This window comes from Aptenodytes forsteri, unplaced genomic scaffold (genome assembly GCF_000699145.1).
Source record: "Aptenodytes forsteri isolate BGI_AS27 unplaced genomic scaffold, ASM69914v1 Scaffold137, whole genome shotgun sequence".
Classification (NCBI taxonomy): Eukaryota; Metazoa; Chordata; class Aves; order Sphenisciformes; family Spheniscidae; genus Aptenodytes; species Aptenodytes forsteri.
The window spans coordinates 2490679-2511743 of NW_008796221.1; the positions used below are offsets into that span (position 1 = coordinate 2490679).

The 21065-nt window shown below is 36.2% G+C and overlaps 1 protein-coding gene across 1 annotated transcript in view; it reads right to left on the minus strand.

Moving 5' to 3' along the window:
- Window positions 1-21065, minus strand: part of CPNE8 (copine 8) — a 107506-nt gene that overhangs the window by 39089 nt on the left and 47352 nt on the right. Inside the window, exons 9-11 of the mRNA XM_019474582.1 lie at window positions 14520-14561; window positions 8307-8382; window positions 1327-1380 (exon numbers count right to left, since the gene is read on the minus strand). Coding sequence (XP_019330127.1) covers window positions 1327-1380; window positions 8307-8382; window positions 14520-14561 — 172 coding nt within the window. The remainder of the gene's footprint in view (window positions 1-1326; window positions 1381-8306; window positions 8383-14519; window positions 14562-21065) is intronic.

Genomic DNA, 21065 nt, shown 5'->3' on the forward strand with positions numbered 1-21065 from the left:
CAACCTGATCTAGTTGAAGATGTCCCTGCCCACGGCAGGGGGGTTGGACTAGATGACCTTTAGAGGTCCCTTCCAACCCAAACTATTCTATGATTCTATGAAAATTGCTAACAGCTGTTTATTGGAAATTTCCATGTAATTTGAGACAAAGGATAACAGGACACAGTTGATTTTGTCTGTTCAAATGCAGACAGATACATGTGAAGTTGTTAAAATATTTAAAACCAAAATCAAAAGGAAAATTGATCATTTAAATGCATTTTTTGCTTTTCTGTACCCTAAGTCAGATTTCATACCTACAATTTTGAGTACACTTTTAGTATTGATTTAAAATAATTGCTTTTCATAAGTTTCTGACTCACTAATTTAGCGTAATAGAACTTTATTTTAACACGCTAAATTGTAGTAAAAGGAATATGTTAGCATAAAATAAATTATCTAATGAGTCAGATCTTGCATGGTAAATTTTCATGGACAAGCTGCTTCTGCCTATTTTTTACAATTTAAAGCAGAGGTACAAAATAAGTGTTTATTTTCCTACTCATGAACAGACATACAAGAATGTGAGGATGACAAAACATTCCTTCAAGGCTATACAGTTCAGAGCGAAAGTAGCCCTACTGACTTCACTGGAAATGTTCATGTGGAAAAAAGCCCACATGCTGGATGTGTTTTCAAAAAACATATCTTATATCTGATAAGGTTTTCCAATATACAGTTCTTCAACATTTATCTTCATTTTTTTGTAAATGATGTTTTGAACATCATGGATGCCAGCAGCTGAGAAAGTGCTGAAGGGAATTATTTGCATTGCTAGCAAATGGTTCATAAAACAGAATATGGAATATGAACAAAAGGACATTGAACTCTCATCCCAAACTATACTAACAGATCTTTCAACATAAATTTACAAAAACCTGTTGGTAATAAAATACGTTGACTCTTTTTGGTTTAGCCATGATAAGCATACTAGCTTTTACTGATGCTAGCTCAGCAGTTAAATTTAAAAAGAAAATTGACTTTTAAAAGTGCAGATATGCTTCAGATAAAAATTAATAGTATTCAGTCCAGTAATTTCAAGAATTTGACTGAAATTCTGGTATAACTCATTTTGGAGATCATTGGCAACGTTACAGGACACTTGGACACAGCTTTTATCAGACTCTTCAAATTAAAAAAATCTGGAAATAAATGCTGTATAACAGTAAATAGTTTATCGTGGCCTTCACAGAAGGTTCTGTTCTAATCCTGTTAAATTACAACTCAGCTACACTCTGTTTCAAGAGAAAAGAAAAGCATCCAGTAAAATAAAAGATATTTACTTACTGTTCCAGAATTAACATACTTTTTCTTTTTTCCTTTTTTCTTTGGATTTATTACCTAGAAACACAGATACAAATATTAAAGCAGTCTGATTTATGATTTAGCATAAAGATAAGTGTCAAGATACTTTCAATGCAGAAAGTAATCTATTTTCAGTGGATTCTAAATTTATTCAGCATATTGTTTACTTATGCACCTCAATGCTGGGATATATGCATATTTGAAAACCAGTGAATTTATCTTCATGGTACCTGCTAGGTAAGCCAGTGCTGTTATTTGCATTTGACAAATAGGGGACCGGGACAACAGAGGTGAGAGTGTTCATTAAATCTGAGTGCTCAGTGAAACACTTTTTTGAATTTTCACAAGATTCTGCATTTTTCTGCATTCCTGATTCCAGTGTTTCTGTGTACTGTGTCACCTTCATCTCACAATGCACCTCTTCACATTCCAGTTAATCAGTTTCCATCTTCTTCTCAGTATTGTCTGGGAAACATGAGAGTTGTTCTACTCCTAGTTTCTGTATTTGGTGCAATGACAGGATCTGGCCGACAGGATGGGGGGGTCAGATCATACTGTGCCAGAATAGAAACTAGTCAGTAATTTCATGAAAATGGCACAGACCACCACCTGACTGGCGTACAGGAGTTGTGGGGGCTCAGTGCACTCCCCACACACAAGAATCTTCATGAAACTGGACTACAAAACATTAAACAGTTTTCCTGAATGTCTTGAACCCACACCTATAAAATTTCTCACTGTAGCCGCCAATAAAAATTGTTTCCCTTCTGAATACCTACCCATTCAAAGGCAAGTCTCAGTCAGTTTCATTACATACGCATTAAAATGTACTCCTGCTTTTTTCAAAATTGCACATGGAATTGGAAGCAAAACATTATTTTGTTAATTAGGTCGATCAACTATCTCCGACAGAACTAGGAAACTCAACTCCTTGTGGCTTACTGCCAAGTTTTACTGTAAACTACTCACAGATGTTCTGTGAATGACAAGGAATGAAAACATTCCCAATTGAAATCTTAGTCACTTAACTGCTATGAAATATTTAAACAATTTTGCCTGAAAATGGGAAAAATAGTAATACATGTCTTCCAAAAATTCTCTACCCCCAGCCAAAATGAAATTACATTTAAAGATCATATTCCTTGCACAACACAGAACAGCTGTGAAATGTAAGGCAGAAAGAGAAAACTATCATTTGAGGTCTTCCCAAACAGGCTAAATGAGTGACTCTTTCCCTGCAGTATGCCACACAGAATACAGGTAAGTATTCTTCAAAGCTTTTACTGCCTTACACATACATAAGCCCTTTAACACTTAAAAAACCCCAAATAACCCCTGTCCCTCCTATAACAGTGTCTTGACTGCTGAGCAATGGATTAAATCTGTGTAATGGTGATTTATACACAATGCAGTAATTCTTGTTGAACCAGAATCTTAGCCAGAAAGTGACTCCTGCTGACAACTGCCCAGAAGAGGAAGATGAAGGTAACAGACTGCCTGCCCTGCCCTGTGGCCCTTCATTCAAAACTCTCCAGAATCCAGTGGTCAGGCCTGAGTTAGCAGCATATTTCTTGCCAGCAGTCATTAAATGCCAAAAACCAGATTCATCTGAATCTTCTGCTTCAGGTAACTTGACAATTGGCTTCTTAGGAATTGCTAGGAAATGCACTAGAGCTTGGAGTGAAATATCATGGGAAACAAGGCATCTACTTGGTATCAAAAATGAATTAAATCACAGCTTGTCTCTCTCCTATAATTCCAGGTACTATAATTATTATCATATTTATGTGGTTTTTTTCTCAAATTTCAGGTAACTTTATAAATAAAACAACATTTTAGCCTCTGAAAGCCTTACACCCCTGCAGTAACCTAGGTAGCTACATGAACTCTTACCTATTAAAAAAAGGTCAATTGAAACCAGCTTGTTATAGCAACGTTTCTAATCTGAAAGTATGGGACACCCACTCAAACACAAATTTCTCTACCTGCCTTGGGTCAATTTGTAAATGCAAAACAATTAAAAAAGAATTTGTCCAGCCTCTTTTGTTCTGATATTGCACAGACTGATCAAGTAGAAGCAGTACCAAAGTACAGAGGATTGCAATGTGGGGAGGCAAACCTGGGATGCTCAGGAAATGTATGCTATTGCTGGGAGTAAGATATTGATACTATATTTAAGAAACTGCAAAATGACTTAAGATGTTATGACAGAATATTCCTGGTAGGGTAGGAGTCATGTCAGTGATACAACATGAGAGGACATTTTCACTGCACACAGTATCTGTGCTGTGACACTATCCATAGCAAACTGCTGTAAATTACAGTAATTCTGGGGTTGATCTTGGATCTAAATAAGAAAAAAACCCATGGCTTTCAGTTATCTTTGTCCTGCTTTGCACAGCAGCACCTTTGCTCATCTTCAAAATAAAAGTGCAGCACATAATTGAAGCACCCTCCTTCCCCACCTTACATTAGTGCTTGCCTAAACCATCATATTTGTGATCACCTATATTAGGAATATGAAATTTTACAAAATACTGATGTTTAATGGCAGTAGTCCAAGATCTGCCCACCATACAGAAAAAAAACAGGCTACAGCCACATAGGTTTGTCTTCTCATTATTAGCAAGAATACCTTTCCATGAAGAAGAAAAAACACATTTCAGTTCTGACAGACACCATTCATACAAACTGCATGATGCTGGAACTCATGGTGCAAACACAGAAGCTGACCTAAATCCTTCAAAAAGCATACCTAAAACCCAGAAGAAGGTCTTAAGTATTTATTCTGAGGTACATAAGAGGTCTTGAAATTAAACTGCCTACCAGGCTAACCATGACTGCATTTGTCTTACATCTGAATCACCCTTGGGAGAAGCAGAACTGAAAGAAGTCCCAATCATGGGATTAAGATTACAGCAACGAAAATCTTGCAGACAGGCTGGTCAGGAGTTTCAACAATCTGGACACATATGCAAGTCTAAATTCAGGAATAGGCTCTCCTACCACAATGGACAAAGAGGGAATAGAACCGCAGTCCTCAAGACAGCTAGTTACGGAACCATCCCAAAAGCAACCACAGCCCATATGAATCCATAAGTCACCAGGTGGCATCACATAGCAGAAGTGCCTGTATTACCTGCAGTATGATTTGAAGGCAAATTAGCTGCTAATTTCAAAGAGGAGATGCTCATACTGACAAGACTACGTTAAGGGGAGATTTGGCGGAAAAAGCTATTCCTGTTTTTCTGGATGGCACATATGAGCATTGTTGATGTTGGGGAGCCTTAGATATTACTTTCCCCTGGGGAAGGTGGGGAGGGAGGGGTAAGATCAAAATCTTGGCTTCTGGTAACTCTGGCAAGGATAGAGTCACTAAAGAAATCCCAAGAAAAATATCACACACAATGTCCCAGGTAGCAGCTGGGAAGGAGCTCCAGAATACGAGAAAGAAGAAATATTTTCAGGGATTTCCAAAACAACAGGGGGAAAAAAAAATGCTAAGTGCCTTACTTTTTCTTCAGTTCCTATACTTGGTCTGCATTATATAAGACAAGGGTTGAAACTGCTTATGCAGTAAGAGGAGCCATTTTATGGTACCAGAACTTCTAGAGAGCGGGAGAGCTCTGTGGATGATGACATTTTCCAAGAGAGGGCCGCTTTTAACTAGAATAATCCTGCTGGTAATCAGACCTAGGAATGGGCATTTGTACTGTGGTGTGATGACAGCAATCTATTATTTTCCTGGGTTATGTTCATTACTCAACTGATACAAACATCTTGTAAGTTCATTAGAGAGGAGACTATAGCCTCTCCAATGTGAAAGAAAGGGAAACACAACTAAACTCAAAACTGGACCATTCCTGTGTTTAATACTATTTATAAACTCTGAAAGGGACAAAAGATCTCATATTTTATAATCAGTTTATTTTTATAAAGGATCTGTCAAAGAGAAATCGTAAAAAAAATGCACACTAAAAAACTCTACCTATAAACACACAGTTCTTTGGTTTCATGACTCTCTGACATGAAGCACTGAATACAAACTTCACACTTGACTCTTCTAAGGTTCCTCTATTCCCGGTATATAAACACCTTAGAACAATAAATACAGCACAGACTGTACCTTGCCTAAACAGTAGTTTTCTTCTGTTGTATGAATGCTCGTATCCAGAAATGAAACACAGCAAAAATGAGAACAGAATTGACTGAGAAAGACAACGAAACAGTGAAGTTAAAAATAAAACAAAGAAGGCTCTTTGCAAATCTCAGTAAGTGAGGCTATGAAAGACCTACAGAGCAAAACCTACAGATTCAGCACTTCACCTTAGAGAAACTGAAAGTATCTGGCACAATCCATACGCTTTGTCTGTGAGCATGTGTGAGATGGAGGGTGCTAAAAAGCTTTAACACAAATGGCTGGACATATGCATACGTATGTGAAAATGCAATAGCATGTACTTTGACACAGGGGAATATACAGGTGCCTGGAATACATGCATTATTCCCATGTGAAAATTGTTACTCTGGAGCCCTTGCAGGGAGTATCTCTTTATGGTAACGCTGCTCTAATTAACCTGTTCCCAAACACCGCCACCACATCAATATCAGGAGACAGCTGTGGGTTTTTGTGCAAATGTATCAAGAATGCCTATCATCAGAATGGTGAATTAGATGCTTAGGTACTGTTGTGTACCTGAGCACTAGGCTACTGCTGGGTGAAAAAGGAAACACAGGGCAATCAGGCAACTAGACTTAGTTGCCTATTATCCATGTCACCTAAATTAGGGTTAATACTTCCTGACTTTTGTACACAGACACACAAAAAGGAGGTGGAACTTGAAACACTCCACATTGTTTTACCATGGGAAAGAAACCAATTCCTTTTACAGGCATTCTGGAAGACAACTCCAAGTACACGATGCAATACAGTGCAGACCCCTGACACAGACCTAGACAAGCCAGTACGTGTACACAGCATAGGGTAGGTAGACTTCCTACCTCTGGTCCTAAAAGGAGGATAACCATGTTAAATCAGCACCAGAACGGATCATTAGACTAAGACAATCTAGGCAGAACTTACTAGATCAGATGCAGCATAACTCTAACTCACCTGTACTGCTTCTAGCTGGGGAGCACATTCACAGTATTTGAGTTACAGTACTACACACTGTTACCTACTGAAGATAAAACTGAAGTGATCTAAGTTATGCATAAAAATAATGGGGACTCAAAACTCAAAATGCAATTTCTTGGATCTAAAAAACCATAAGCTGGAATTGAACACTGCAGAATGTAACGTATTTCCTTAGGAAAAGTCTGTAAGTTGACACCTCTTCTCAGTGACAAAATACATTTTAAATTTCTTCCTCCTATTGCCTCTCCTTATTTAACACATTTTGAAATTTCATGATACATTTCTCATTCCAGACTGAGATTCTTCTGGAATATTAATTTAAAAAATGAAGTTTTAATGCAGGAGTGTCAATACTTAGACTTTTTTTTTGCAGTCAATTTTTTGTGCCCAAACCTGGGATAATTTTTAAGGGGACCTTTCCAAAAAAGAAAAAAAATGCCAAAAATTAGACCCTTTATGACACTTCATGTTTGTGCATCTCAATTTTGGTGTGCACAAACTCATTGATTGCTTCTGCGAATAAATTATAGCATATTTTGAAGATTCAGTAAAGTTTGATCTTCGGGAAAAAAGTTTACTTTTTCGCAAATTCCAATAATCTCAGATTAAGTTAAGAAAGAAGCCTTAAACTAGGGATTTATTAGATCTGGAATAAACAAGCCTGCACAATTTTGGCCACAGGGCCCTGAGGAGAAAAGGGAAGAAAAAGAAGACTAGGAGGGAATGTGGATGTAGTCTGCATTCACCTACAATACACGATAAGGTCTTACCACAGTTAGAACTCATCTAACAATATAAAACTCTGTAACTGAATTGACAACTGCCTGTCAATCCCAGTAGCTGGCAGATGTATGAATCCTAAACCAGAAATGATGTGCAAATTTTTAAGCAAAGATGGTAACTTATCACATGAAAAACCCTACCAATAAGTAAGCTAAGTTCTCTGTCACTTGTAAGCTCTGCATCAAAACTCAAAAGATTCTAAAGCCTGCACTTAAGATCAAAGGCATGTGACTGTATCTGACATAGGAATCACCAGATATTCTCTGGATAGGAGAAAATAGCATGCAACACATGTAACAGTTGGCAAAAGGAGAAATAAATGACAAATTGTTCATATACAAATGGGGGTAACCCAGTATTTGCTCCAAGTTATGTCATATCAACCCAGCTGCTTGAAGTGCTCTTCTTACCCTATCACAGCCCAGCGTGCATACATGTGCACACATATCTACTTGGCTTTAAATCTTTTTACAGAATCATAGAATCGTTGGGGTTAGAAAAGACCTTTAAGATCATCGAGTCCAACCGTTAACCTAGCACCGCCACTAAACTATGTCCCTAAGCGCCACATCTACACATCTTTCAAATCCTTCCAGGGATGGTGACTCCCTGGGCAGCCTGTGCCAATGCTTGATAAACCTTTCAAGTGAAGAAATTTTTCCTCATGTCCAATCTAAACCTCCCCTGGCGCAACTTGAGGCCATTTCCTCTCGTCCTATCGCTTGTTACTTGGGAGAAGAGACCGACACCCACCTCGCTACAACCTCCTTTCAGGGAGTTGTAGAGAGCGATGAGGTCTCCCCTCAGCCTCCTTTTCTCCAGGCTACACAACCCCAGTTCCCTCAGCTGGTCCTCATAAGACCCGTGCTCTAATGAATCAGCACTTTTAGATTCTCTGTTCTTCTTTATAAAAGGAGAAATGTGAAATAATGCCAAAGTTTGATTTTGACAAGCACTGTGCAGATTTGACCAGTTTGCCATGAAAACATTGGAGGTGTTCTCATTTATTTCCTGAAAGTGAGTAAATACTCACAATACTTACCTCATACACGTTGAACTGAGATTGCCCTCTCGACAACTCTCTGTAACTTGTTGTGAATTCGCCGATGAAATCATGGCTGTATTAAAAGAGAAGTTTTTAAATCAAATGCACAGCATTTAGTAATTTAAACATGTATTATATCTATTTATGAAAAAGAGAAGCACAGCTAATATGAACTGACACCCAAGAAAGGAGCAATGGCAAAAGATATAATTTGCTTAAAAATCTTTATTTTTCCCTCTGTTGTGTGTTCACTCTATTAGTAATAAAATTTTAGAGATGAAAAGTATTAGCTTAAATCTTTCTGATGGCTTCTGCTTAACTTAGCTGCACAATGAGGACTAGGTTGTAAATTAGTGATCTGACCCCAATGTAAGCTTACAGAGTCTGAAAAACCAGAGTGGACTATCAAAGACTATCACCATTTTCTCACTGGTTGACCACTGGCATCACAGACACTGAACTGTGTGCAAGACTATGTGAGAGAAAAGGAGGTATTAAGAGTGTGAGAGGAGTAACTTAAACCAGAAAAGACCAGCCCTACCAATTTGTGTAATGTGACATTGAATGGTACTTTTAAGGGGAAGACCCAAAGCTTATTTCAGCCACTCTGTCTTCCCATCTGGGAGGAGAAAAGCAATCCACTGAGGCTACTCAGCTTACGGTATTAGACACCACTGGAAAGTAGATCTTAACCTAACACTAAAGCAGTGGTTTCCAAGCTGCTTCTTTCTAAATTCTATTCCTGCTCCAAGAATACATTCAACACTCGTGCTGTCACACACGTTTTGAAAACTGCTTTGTCAACTCTTAACTAGGGGATGGCATGCTGCCAAGAGGCCACGGTGAACAGGGTGGCCAGAGAGAGTGTAGTGGATGAAGCATCGCTGAGAAAAGTGGCTGGGGTCAGGGAGCTGGGGCACAGAAACCACAGGGCTGCCAGAAGGGACTGAACTGCAGGTTCGTATCTCAGACAGGTGCCTGGGATGGAAGTGACCGCAGGGGTGAGTGCCTAACAGCTGGCTACACAAGTGCCAGCAGTCACAATACCTGTTCCCATTCTCCACTCTTCCCAGCTGAACTGTCCTCACTGCTGCTCCAACTCCCATTCCCCCCTGCCTGCGTCTCCCTCCGTTTTCACAGTTCTTCCCTAACAAGGCGTTGTATCTCCTCTACACTCTGCCTCCGCATCTGGTGAGCTATGAAACTAACTTTTTACCTTCCCTCCAATGGTAAACTAGAATAGAAAGTCAAGGTTTTATGACTTTGTTACTTGTAAAATTTGTTTTTAAGAAATACAGCACACTTCTAATTAAGATATAAATATTAAAAGCAAATTTAAATAAATCTGAATGTTGCAAGAAGAGGAAAAATGGAAACAATCCATAGCAACATGAAATTTCTTTCTTGATTTATTCATAGTGAAATGAAATTAAAAAAACAAACCCCAAATATAAATCTCACTTTCTGAAACCAGCATGACTTCACAAAATATGCAAAACAAACAATTAAAAGGTCCAGTCATCATGCTAATACGCATGAAATAAGCAAAGCATCCTGTAAGAAAGCTTGAGAAATACTATATGGTGAAGATATTCCTGATTACTCAGATTCAGAAGGGACCACCTCTCATGAAACACTCCCATTCCAGTTTGGAGATCAGGAAATTGCTTCTGAGACAAAGACTTTTCTTAAGAAACACATTTTGGAGGTATCACCTGCTTTGACTAAATGCTCTCCAGATTGCAATGACTATTTAACCAGGGGAACAGAAGAAGCCACCCATACAGCCTATGGAACTCAAGTTCTATATGGGCTGCAGCACATAAGGTGTATTTAACCTTGGGTAACCATGGCACTGGAGCAAAACGCACCTTGGTTAAAGAGGAATCTTCCCCTTTCATAACAGTTCTTACCTTAAATTTTCAAGTCAGCTTGTATATTTCAAAGACAGAAATTCAAACAATAGCTCAATGACTACCTACAAACATGCTGTAGCAAACAGAGGAAACATAAGCAATTCCAGACAGCGTTGTCTCTGGGGAAAAAAAGATCTGTACTGCTCAAAAGTAATTGTTTCCTTAATTCTAAGAGACATTGGAAAGCCTCCTTTCCTTGCGGTAATATACACAGACTGGTAAGAACTGAGCTAGAAAGATATTATTTCTCTGACTAATCATGTTAAAAAGGTATGGGCATATATAACCAGTCTCAGAGTTCTCTGCAGTTAAAAGATCATCAACCTGGATCTTAACGCTCAGTATTCAGATGGATGTACGCCCCTCCACTAGGTTGGCTCTGAAAGATGAGTGCCTGTTGGACAACATTTGCCTTTGCCAGAAGTATAACTCATTAAGAAAAACAAGGCACTGATCCCTCCCAATATTCATGATCACACTTCACCAAATGGACCTCCGTATTAGTCTCTGGATTGAGAATCCAAAGAAGTTATTCTGTTTGCCTTCCTAACACCAAATATTCCTAGACTTAAAGACTTTTGTCCGTGAGTGGCATATCAGAACCCTGAATCAGAGACTCTGAGCACATAAAATGACCACTTGAACAACATCTTCCTAAATCTGCCACTTTTGGTACTATGCTTTGAAGTGCTGAAAATCACTTTCAGAATTGTACTAACTTTCATTTTTTTTAATAATCTAACAGAAAAAAAAATAACGAAGGAAAGGACAATCATCACCAGAAATATGTCAATGAGTAAGGGGAAAAGTGCCATAATCTAAAAATCAACTATCTAGCTGGAGAAGGAGGATGAAGATGAAGGACAAGAAATAAGATGAGAGAGCCTATAATCTGAGATTTACAATCTCTCCTGCAGTCTTTAGATTCTCAGATGAATGATTTGGTGGCCATAGGTTAGCATGGTAATATTTACAGCTTTAAAATTCAAGAAAAAACCATTTCTTCTGCATAACAGATCATAAACGTCAAGGCTTTTGCACCATGTATGCTAAGTAACAATTTATTTGAAATTAGTGAAAAAGCCTTCAGAGAGAAATAAAAAAATCAGAGTATTGCTGATGTGCTGACATGAAGTTGCATATCATCTTATTTTTTCCTTCTGTAAGACCTGTCTGTAAGTAGTTCATTGATAAGGACACTCAACAAAAAGAAAGTCACTTTGTTTCACACAAGTGGGCTTGTCCAAAGTAATAAAAACAACTTTTGTGACTTCTTATAGCACCAAATATTTTGGGGTTCATCACAGATCTTAGGAGCAATAAAAGGTATCAATTAGAACAAGTGGTTCACATTTTGACAGTTTTTGTGCAAAAACTGGTTTGAGACAAAGAAATATTTAATAATTAATAGTGTTAATGTTACAAAGGACCTGTGTTACCTTTTAGTCAAGAAATTTCAAGTGATGTTTGAAAATAAGTAAGAGCTAAGAATATACAACTCTCAATAATGCAATTCATGAAAGTGACAGTAAGAAGCTCAACCCAAAGAACCCTGGCGCCATTTTCCCAAAGCACAGATACCATAGAATGGGGAAAAAGAAAAAAACTCTAAGTCAAGACTCAAGAAGTCAGAGTCAAGTCAAGATTCAGAAACCAAGTATATGCACAATAATATTGCCTTACTGATTGCAGACTAACCTGCAATATTCAGTATAACTTGCTATGCTATCTAGCAGGCTCTCTGATGATCTTTCAAAGGTTGTTCCTGCCCAGACTGCACATCTTTGGAGCAAACAGATTCAGCCTAGTGAGGTCATCAGCTAGCGTAACAACTGCTTATAAACAAAGAGTCCATCAAAAATGGAAATTAATATAAACTGAGTAACAGCAGCATTATACAAAAAATTGATAGACTAATTCTTGAATGGGATTCACTTCAGATACATTTGGCAATGTCAAAGTTAAATTAGGCACTTAGGTTCTTGCTACAATCATTAGTAAGTCATAGGCACCACCAAATGGCAATTTATTCCAGTTAGCATTCAATCAGACCATTTTCCCCTGTAAGCTACTGAAGTAGCTTAAATGATTAGCTCAATCTAGTTGTCTGATTTTTACATTGTCTGAAGTTACATGAGATGAGTGCTGTCTCATCTTTCTGAAGAATTTAACATGTAAGATGTCAGTGTTCTGCCTGCTTTTAAATTCCAAAAAGGTAGAAAGTGAAAGGTGAAAAAATCATACAATTAGAATAAAAAGGTATACATGTAAATAGTATCCTTCACTTTTTGTTTTTTAGATATTAATTTTATAGGTATTCAGAGTAGAAGGTGAGCAAAAGCAGATAATCTTTCAAACTGTTTGGGAGAGTGTAGAGGCTAATGATTGCCTGAATTCCACAGTACGTTGAAGATTTCACTCAGAATTGCAGCTACACAATATTATTTGTCAGACTTCTTCCTTTTCTTTTTAATCATACCTCAGTTTCAGATTTTGGACAAAATGGGACAGCACATGGGGTTTGATACCTTAATAAAATTTCAGATAATCTTTCAAACTGTTTGGGAGAGTGTAGAGGCTAATGATTGCCTGAATTCCACAGTACGTTGAAGATTTCACTCAGAATTGCAGCTACACAATATTATTTGTCAGACTTCTTCCTTTTCTTTTTAATCATACCTCAGTTTCAGATTTTGGACAAAATGGGACAGCACATGGGGTTTGATACCTTAATAAAATTTAATCTTTTTTTTTATTAACTTGGCAATATAATTTAATTTTTCATTGTTAGATTATTTTCAAAAAATATTGTAGTTTATACACAAAAGTGTAAATATATCACATTTTTAAGGATTTGGCAATCTAAGTGAGGAACAGAGGATGTTAATAGAAATTCATTGTTACAGTGATGCAGTGATTTTTTGCTAATATGGCTTTGTTAATTTAAATCCTTGTGTTTTTAATTGCAAAAATATGTTATTTTCTCACTCCAGGGAATATCTAATCAAGAAGGATCAATTTGCACTTGTAGGTATTTATAGAGAGTAAACATGTGATAAGAATGCTTATAAATCAACAGGCTTCATGATGGAACCAAAAAGACAAAAGTATAAGCTGAGAAAGCTGAAACTGGTTTTGGACCTTGTCAGCAAGGAAATGAATGGCAGCACAGGATAAATATGGCTATTATGATTACAAGATCTATTGGGCCACAGAAGCACAATATCATTAGCTATAATACTAGAAGCAAATTGCATTAGCAATATTAAAAACATTATGTTTAATAAATAATATACTTTTAAAAATCCAAATGTAAGTCCATATCCATATATTTAAAATGTAAATTAAGAGTAATAGGACATAATTAAGACAGACAAACTTAAAGATAATAGAAATCAACATATTCTTGTATTGCATACAAGTTCTAGTACCATGATTTATGAGTACAGTTTCTAACCAAAGTATTAAGATATAAGCTCGAACATTTTTAAAAGAACAAGAGGTATAAAGCCAGCCTGATTAAAAAAAAAAAAAAAAAAAAAAAAAAAAAAAATCTATCTTGTTTGTCAAAATAAAGGCAATTTGAAAAGCTAGTTTCTTCAGAAAAAAGGTACACAGTACAGACAGCAAGCTTGAATAGTAACAGATTGCCCCTCTTGAATTTAGCAACAGAAATTCCACGTATATTCCACCATCCTCTTTCTAGCAATGGAGTTATTTAAAACCCAGGTCTTCCAACTCTAGAGTTTACAACAATGTTTTGATGAAGACAGGCATGGAAATTAACATTCAAACCCAATCTGAAATTATGATAATTAATAGGTAGTTTCTGTGTCGCAATATCTAGGCAACCATGAAGTAGCAATTGCAGGCTCAGGCATTTTATCATACTTGAAAAGCAACAGTTTATGAAGCAGTGTTTTAAGCAAAAGAAAGTAGATTATAAAATGGATTATCCCTCTCTTCATACATGTACATTAACTGATAACTTAATGAGATTCACAAAACTGATTTTACAGATCACAAAGCATTCCATCTTGCTTGTTCCATGTACGAATATATGCACTTCATGTTTGAAATGGGCTAATACATCAGCATTTACCACAACCGCAAACCAAAACAGAACTGTAGCACAGCATAACTTTTTTTCCAATACCTGTACCTCTAAATATTGATAAATACCATTCTCTAGTCCTCAGTCCTGTTCTGGCCACTATATATTTATACATTTTAAAACATGCATATAAATACACACGGATAACCCTAAAGTTTAACAATAGAATTAATGTCTTACCTTCCATCTCTATCCCAATCATACACTTCTACTTTAATTGTCCTAAAAAAATAAAAAACACAACCCTATTAAAATATATATTAAAATGTACCAGGATTGACTTTAATACTTGTATTTTAATAGCATATGGGTACATCAATTGTGCCAAATCCAGAAGGCAGAATTTTCCAGTCATTTCTCATGGGGCAGAAAATAGCAACTCACTCAGGTTACCCAATATATCTTCATAAATTAATAGTAAAATACAGCAGAGGCTAAGGAAACAATTAAACACACTGGAAGTTTAACAAAGATATTTTTACTTGCTGATGCTCTGAATTTTCTGTGGTTTTTTATAAATGATTCTTTAAAGGTTAAAGTATTATCAAAGTTCTTAAGAACACTAACAAACTGGAACTTATTGTGAAGGTTTCTTTGGTACATGCTATTATCTGAAAAGGGGTATCTACTGTGAGGTAATAACAACTTACAGAAAAAAGTAATATATCCGTATTTGAGAAGAAGTGTGCAGAGATTGAGAGGGCCCTTATAAAAAAATTATTAAACGGTAAAGTACAGATTAAAAGCAATGTTCACAACATAAAGTAAAGCACATTTAAAGTAGTAAGGAATTCTAGTCCATACATTTTGGTTCTTAAATGAAAATAACTACTCAAGAATACAATAAAACTTCAATTTGGTAGACAGTATTAACCTCTTCTAAACATTGTGCAGTGGTGAAAAATGAAAACTCTGTGAGATCCACCCGAGATTTTGTGAAGGCCCTGTCTGTGGTTGCAGATAAAAAAAATTGTAGTTCTTTAAAGACTGCACTTTTCCCCTCTTAAATTCCCCCCTACCTCTCAATAGAGGAGGAGGCTGCTTGGCTATCTGACCAAAGAGGACAGAAAAGTGCAGCATAATTTTTTTTTTAATTCCTATAAAGCCAACAGGATAGTTGTTTAGTTCTTTCATCAGACTACACTAGATAACCATCAGATTATATAACATAACCATGGCTCTGGCTTCCTAGAATGAAATGGGACAAGCAGATTGTGGGGTATGGGGGGGAAGACAGAGGCAGACTCTGGGTACCAGTTTTTCCCAAACTGACAGATTGCTCCGGACACTGTGGGAATACTCACCCTCCTCTTAGTGAGTCAGGAGCTGGTGGGCAAGTTGGATAATAAAATGTTAAAGTCTGCCAACACTCAAGTACTCAGTGCAAACACTTTTTCAACAGGAGAACTAATTAGAAATTACTTCATTTAAATCAGAATTGAAAGCCAAACTAGTGGATTATTATACACACAAAATAATACATGGATCTAAAGTATTTTTTCACAGTATAAAACAGTAACTAATTGGCAAATTTTCAGAGAAGTGCCTCATGAAAAATGTTAAGTATATAATGGTTTCATACAGTTTCTTGAGCATCCCTCTGATGAATCTGCAACTGGCTACTGTGTGCATCAGGATACTGAGACAGGATACTGAAACAGTTTAACTAAAAGTATGATCCAACAAGCAAGCTCATGTACCTCCTATGCATTATTTCACATTTATGAGATTATACCTCTCTTACAAAGAAAGGCCCAGAGCATAGGGGTTGTTCAGCCTGGAGAACAGAAGGCTCTGAGGATACGTTATTGTGGCCTTTGAATATAAGAAAGATGGGGACAATCGTTTTAGGAGGGCCTGTAGTGACAGGACAAGGGGGAATTGTTTTAAACTTAAGGAGGGCAGATTTAGACTGGACGTATGGAAGAAATTTTTTACCACGAGGGTGATGAGACACTGGAACGGGTTTCCCAGAGAAGCTATGGATGCCCCATCCCTGGAAGTGTTCAAGGTCAGGTTGGACGGGGCTCTGAGCAACCTGATCTAGTTGAAGATGTCCCTGCTCATTGCAGGGGGGTTGGACCAGATGACCCTTAGAGGTCCCTTCCAACCCAAACCCTTCTATGACTGTAAAAATGTAAAAGCTGCAAATGGAAGATGAATGTGGAGATAAACTGTTTCCTTATGACTAAAGCGAACCTCTGAGGACAGCTCTAACTATTCTTGCTTCAGGGATGACTGGGAAACAGACAAAATGTAGAAAACAAAAATTTCCCATGTAAAGGATCAATCTTATTTTACATACTTACTTGAAGAGTGGATTTCTTAAAATGCAAATACTATAGAGCATATTATCATCAACATCATTAATGAAACAGGAAACATGTATCAGGATGGAGGTAGTATATAGTTTTATTTATCTCCTCTTACTGCAGAAAGAGTGTATATATAAGTAAATTCAATGATCAGTAATAATGAATCCTATCCGGCCTAAAATGAACTGAACATGGGATAGAAAAATAACACCTCCAGACTTCCTATATTTTAAGCAACAACGTGCTTGCTTTTATTCTTCAGTTTCACATGAAGTGAAGTCATCAGGTCTGTGGTATTAATAGAGGGGACAGGAATCCAAGCAACTACTTTATAATTTGCTTCCACGGAAGCTGCTCCCTATTCTTCCTGTAAGATACAGTTGAATACATGTTGAATAATTTTCTTTACTAGGAAGGGACTCTCTGGGGATAAGGTTGATCAACAGCTGATATTATGTATACCAACAAATTCATGCCTAGATGTTTTTCACATTTTTTATGATATTCCAAAATAGGCAAAGAAGGAGTTGCTTTGTCTGGATGTTTCTCTCTTCAACACAAATTTAACAGCTCTGATCACACCATTTGTTACATTTTATCCCTCTTGTGGAATTTCAGTTTGGGGTTAAGTTACTTTAGAATGAAAACTGATTAAAGTGAAGGTTGTTCTGTGGAATGAAATGAAGAACAGCTCCAAACCTACTTTATCCCACCAAGTATTTGACCCTTGAAAGGAAACCGTATTTAATTTAGTAAGAAAGGCAATATCACTGAGTTTTTTTCACTAGAGAACCATTATTTTACTTCCATGTTTCAAAACCTGTTACTATTAAGATAGGACATGCTAGTAAGTTAAGGTTTAGTGGGACTTAAGTTTTGAATTGTCTTACAAATCTGTGTTCAAATAGCCAAATCATCTCAGAGAGAAAACTTGAATTATTAAGATAAATTCTTAAGATTATCAAGATAAATTCTTGAGAAGGATCTTTAGACGTGCAACTTCAATAACAGCAATTCTTCCCTGAATAAAAGCTCTTCTCTCCTGAAATTTATTTCATATTAAAAGGATTGATCACAGATCTTGAGTTTTACCTATTTTGCATGACATGCAAGATATTAAAAGGCCTGTCAAATCTTCACATATGGATATTTTATCCTCTCTATACTGCTATTTTATCTTAAAGGACACAGTTTAGAGGATGGGTTCTCTATTTTAATTTTAAAAAATCTTTAATTTAAAAAAAATCAAAGTTAGAGAATGTTGGGGTTTAGGATATCTGTGTCTTAAAACTTTTATGCAGAAAATAACTGTGTGTAAGTGCTATTTGAGAGCTCAACAAAGAAGACAACAAAAATATTAGAGATACTAAGTACTACTGTAGTACTGAAATCCTATCCCTGTGATGGCTGAAAACATATTGTATGACTACATAGTTTGAGAAAAATTAAGCAAATCCTGGCCTTTTCACAATGAAAAAGTGGACAGAGCTCACTCAGAAGCACACACTAACTGAAGATTTACTGTCCCCCAAAACTAGAATGAATGTTTACTGTGATATATTCTTACTAATGACATTATTCCCACTTTTCACATCTATCACGCAACCCAGAGCACCAAAATTTGATCTGTGAAACTATCATTATCTGAAAGAGACTTTTGGGGTTTGTGTTTTTATGTATTACCATGCTGAGCTTAGGAATCTAATCCTTGCCTTTGGAAAGAAACCCCCAAAACTAGAATGAATGTTTACTGTGATATATTCTTACTAATGACATTATTCCCACTTTTCACATCTATCACGCAACCCAGAGCACCAAAATTTGATCTGTGAAACTATCATTATCTGAAAGAGACTTTTGGGGTTTGTGTTTTTATGTATTACCATGCTGAGCTTAGGAATCTAATCCTTGCCTTTGGAAAGAAAAGTTTTCAAATAAAAAAAACCCCAAACTTTGGATGCTTTTTCTGGACTATCAGCAGATACTAATTTGAATTAATCTGACAGCTAATGAGTATTTCTTGATTTGAAACATGATTGTTGTAGGCAGGACTATGAAGTTCCATGGAGCATTTTATTCATAAGGCATTCACTGAGCACATTATGTTGAAAGCATTCAAAGTAGAGAATGAGAAAACAGTAGTTCCACAATAATTTGAGGCATGCTATTATACTTTTTAATTCTCTTTTGGAATGCTGGAGTTATTTCAATATGCCTCTACCACAAAACCTTTTTTAATTATTATGAAAACTTTTTTCTTTAATATGATAAATAGTGCAGCATCCAGACTAGCTTCATGTGCACTATTTTGCTTATGCATTATGCACATGAAACCATATACAAGTTAAAAATTCTATTTGATTAGAATATACTTATTATGAAATTGATGCATTTTTATTGCATCTAATTGGAAGAGTAACCAACATGGCTGACAACTGTATCAAGTACTTCACAAGGAGAGTGTTAGTAATGTAGGAGAACCCTTCTTCCTTCAGTTTGAAGGAACATGACATCAAGTACTGGAAGAGCATCACAGATCAAATAAAGCAGCTAAGATCCAGTGGGAAAGACTGAAAATGGCCATTCCCCCCAAAAATGATAAAAAATACCACCTTCCTAGGGAACAAACCACCGCCACCAACAAAAAAACCCAATCACAAGTCAATTAGCTTTTGACTTTTTAATAAGCAGCTTATAAAGACAGAGCTTTAAGTTTATTACCGCGAAAGCATTCTGCTTAGCTTAGTGAATATAAGCACTTCTTACTCTCCTGCTTCTTCATATTGACTACTGAGATTCAGCCAGTTGATTCAAGAGTTGGTTTGTTTATCCCCTGGCATTAGCTAGTAAATTACAAGTTCAAGGAATGCCTCCCCGGAAGACTAGACTTTCATGGTAACTGATTAAAGTAATTTTAGTGTACACATTTCACTGAATAATTAGCTTGATAAAGTAATGCAACAGAGTTATGACATGGCAAAATCATGTACTACAGTAATATAAAATGTACATGAATGGATGGTAATCACATACATGGAAGCTGAAAATAAAAATTGAGGTAGAAAAGTAACTGCATAAATTCCAAATTAAAGATTGTTTCAAAGACACACTCATAGGAAAATTATCAATTTAAGCAAAGTCTTACTTAATTCCTCTACATGCAGCAATATTTTTCAACAAAGGATTTGGCTTCTGCTGATGGAAACATTAGTTAATGGTTAGAAGAATGCAATACTAAACCTGTTTTTATTTTAATCAATAAGATAAAATACCTTAACTTATGTAAGATAAGAAGATATGATCACACCAATCTCAACTTAATAAAATAAAACAGATGTTTAGGGGTTACAAGGCATTCAAACCAGATTTTTGACCTTTTGCCTTTGACCAATGTACCCAGACAAGTACATTTTCATAGAATCATAGAATTGTTTAGGTTGGAAAAGACCTTTAAGATCATCAAGTCCAACCGTTAACCTAGCACTGCCAAGTCCACCACTAAATTTCATTTTGCATCTCTTGTATTTTTTACACAGTCTATGTAAAGCTGAATTGAACCTTAGCACATCTATCCATCTACCTACTACATTCAGCTTACATATTATGCATATTTTTATTCTAGTCTTCATATATTTCCTTCATGATTTTAAACTAAATATTACGCTATACACTATTAAAAGTATTATGACTGATTGGTAAGTCTATACTTCCTCAGTGTCTTCCTAAAATAATTCCAGTACTCCAGATTTCAGGAAGGAGAGAGATAAACTACCAGACATTTAACTGGGTACTTAATAATAACACCAATATCTAAATGCATTTCAAAAATATGAATGGTCACAACAGAACAAGAAGCCATCAACAGGGAGTTAAACATTTTTCTTGTTGATATTTTTAGAAGTTAACATGTCCATTTGTTAAGGAGTCTAAAAATATCCATCGTTCCTCAACTTAACTAATTTGCTTGTTATTATCAGTAAAATATTGGTTAAAAACATGGTGTTATTACCATGTTTTCCAAAGATGGATCCTTTTGCATGGGATCACTGAAAACTTCAAATCTGAACAAGATGATATTACCTTCTGCGTTTCTCATCTACTTACCTATATATTTTAAAGGTTTTCATTTAAAAGCATCCTCTGACATTACAATGTCACCCAAGGAAGACAGATCATAATTGTTTTTCATTGAAACATTATTAAAAAAATACTTGTGCACACTAGTAACCGTGGCCATTCTTCAGATTAGTCTTTTCTTTCTAACTGTTTCTTAATCGCATCATAGAGAGAGAAGAATTTTTTTCCAGAAATCACCACTAACTTTTCCTACAGATTTACCGTATTTGCTTTATTTTTCTGAATTCTTTAATGTGAAGAATGGTTTTGAACATGCATTATCCTTTCAAAATGC